The sequence below is a fragment of the Mustela nigripes genome, chromosome 9, assembly GCF_022355385.1.
Source record: "Mustela nigripes isolate SB6536 chromosome 9, MUSNIG.SB6536, whole genome shotgun sequence".
Lineage (NCBI taxonomy): Eukaryota > Metazoa > Chordata > Mammalia > Carnivora > Mustelidae > Mustela > Mustela nigripes.
The window spans coordinates 65,767,532-65,770,043 of record NC_081565.1 but is presented as its reverse complement, the minus strand read 5'-3'; the positions used below and the strand labels follow the sequence as shown (position 1 = coordinate 65,770,043).

General features: G+C 70.0%; 1 protein-coding gene across 1 annotated transcript; it reads right to left on the bottom strand.

The window, feature by feature from the left end:
- Positions 1 to 284: 284 nt before the first annotated feature.
- Positions 285 to 1,508, bottom strand: GAS1 (growth arrest specific 1). The gene has a single exon (XM_059411734.1). The coding sequence runs from the start codon at positions 1,422 to 1,424 to the stop codon at positions 372 to 374; it is 1,053 nt and encodes a 350-aa protein (XP_059267717.1). The 5' UTR covers positions 1,425 to 1,508; the 3' UTR covers positions 285 to 371.
- Between the last annotated feature and the right edge of the window lie 1,004 nt (positions 1,509 to 2,512).

Genomic DNA, 2,512 nt, shown 5'->3' with positions numbered 1-2,512 from the left:
TCTCATCCTCCTGCTCCAAGCCTTGAAACTGTTAGGATCCCACAGGTCGGTATCCTCTCTTCCGAGTCCAAGGCTATGGTTCTGTACCCCCGCCCATTTCATCCCGGGCATCCTAAACTCTAGCTAGGCCAGTTTCTGCAGGGCAGACGAGCTGAGAGTTTCTGGAGCCTGGAATGGGGGCAGGGGAGGATGTCCAAGAAGTTATGTTCGGGAGAGGACACGGGGAAGTGCCAAGAGTCCTGAAGGGGAGACCCGCTAGGCAGAGTCTACTCGGAACACGTTTTAGAAAGTATCCCAACCATCCCCGCTGTCCCCAGCCACAGGTGCTTCGGCGCGGGCCCTCCCGCAGCCTACGGCGGGGGGCGCGAGAGCTAAAAGAGCAGCGGGAGCAGCAGCAGCAGCAAGATGGAGACCAGCGGGGTCCAGGCGCCTCCGGGCGCCGAGCGGCCGCTGCCGCTGCTCCTGCGCCCCGGCCCGTAAGGCAGGTCCCCGCGGCCGCCAGCCGCTGCAGCGCCGCCGCCCGGGCGCGGCGGGTGCGGGACGCCGTCGTCGTCGTCCAGCAGCTGCTCGCCGCCCGCGCCCCCGCCGCGCTGCTCGTCGTCGTAGTCCTCGTCGTAGTAGTCGTCCAGGCCCCCGTCCGAGCCGCTGCTGCCTGGGCCGTTGCCCAGCTCGGCCCCGAAGCACAGGCGGGCCATGTTCTCCTTGACCGACTCGCAGATGGGCCGCTCCAGGCCGTCGCACACGCAGTCGTTGAGCAGCGCCGCCTTAGGCACGGCCAGCATGTCCTCGATGACCGTGCGGCACTCGTCGGTGCAGCGCAGCCCGTTGAAGAGCTTGCCGCAGTAGGTCAGGTAGCGGCTGAGGGCCAGGTTACAGCGGCTGTCGCGATCGCAGCGCCTCCGGGCCTCGGTGCAGCCCATGACCCCGCCCGCGCCAGGGCCGCCCGAGCCGCCGCTGCTCGTCCGGGGCAGGCACGGCTCAATGGCGCGCTTGGTGGACTTGCAGTTCTCGTCCTGCGCGCAGTCACAGTCCTCCAGGGCGGGCCCGCGGCGCGTGTGGTTGAGCTGAATGAGCGCCGAGATGCAGTGGCTCGGGCAGCGCCAGCGCGACGAGAACGAAGCTGCCGAGGCCGGGAAGGCGGCGGCGGCGGCGGCAGCGGCAGCGGTCCCCGGCGTGTCGCCCCCGCCGCGCTGCGCCAGCACCGGCGCGCACGCCTCGGCGTACTGGTTGTAGGCGTAGCTGCACTCCGGCTCCCCCTGGCACTGCAGCAGCGCCTGCCAGCAGATGAGGCGGCGGCCGTGCGCCAGCCCCGAGCCCCGCGGCGCGGAACCCAGCAGCTGCAGCAGCGCCATCAGGCACAGCCAGACGCCCGGCACGGTCCCCGCGCGGGCCCCGCCGCCGCCGCCCAGCAGCCCTGCCACCATCGCGGGCAGCGGCGGCCGCCGGGCGAGGAGGGGAAAGGAGACGAGGCGCGGGCAGCGGCGGACGCGGAGCCGGTGGAAAAGTTTGCCCCAGTCCTGCCAACTTCTTGCATGAGTGTTTTCATAAATCCATGCGCGCCGTTCACTGGTGCCGCGCTGCTCGCAGAAGGTCGGGCTGCCCGCTCGCTCGGGCTGCGGTGGCTTCCCAGAAATGCACAGCAGAGAGCCCCTCCGGTCGGCCCCGGGCGGTGGCGGGAGGCGCTCACTGCCGCCCCGGGGGGCTGCGGGCCGCGGGGCCGCGGCGGGGCTGCAGGACCGCGCGGCGCCGCGGGTGCATTTTGCTCCGCGCCTGCAGATCCGTTGTGCGGCCGCGGCGGCTCCTTCCTCCCGGGCTCAGCGCCGCGCCGCCGCCGCCAACGCCGCCGCCGCGGGCTCTCGCATCGCGCCGCTTCCTGGCTCGCGTCGGAGCGCTGCCCGCCTTCCCGGGGCCCGGACGCCCGCGCCCCCTCCCCCTCCGCCCGCGGCGACCCCGGCCTCGCTGAGCTCCGTGGAGCCCTTTCTGGGCGGCGCGGGGAGAACAAGAAACTCGGCGCGGCCGGGGAGCGGCTCCCGGGCTTCACTCGGCGGCGGCTTCTCGGGTGACAAGGGGCCCAGGGAGCGGATCCGCTGAGCCCGGCTGCGGACTCGCTGATTGCGAGGCTTTAAATACAAAAGTGGGCCGGGAGCCCCCGCGTGGTGCCGCGGTGCCCCCTCATTATGCATGCATGGAAAAGCAAACAAACAAAAACATTAGCAACGCTCCTCCAGCTCGCCGAGCTCCGGCCCCGCGCACTCCGAGCCTGCCCGCTTTCTCCTTTCTCCACTCTCTTTCGCCCTTTGCTCGGCCCCCTTTCCCGGCTCTTCGAGATGCTATTGGTCCTGCCTGTTGTTGTTGAAACTTTTTTTTTTTTTTTTTTTTTCCGAGCCGCTGGAGTGGAGGGGGGTTGCGGAGTGGGGGAGGGCGGGGAGGGTGGTGGGCAGCTCACATTCAGGCATTCAGGGCTTGAAAGGAAAGGCTTAAGGAGCCTGACAGAGGCCTGGGCGCTCCTCCT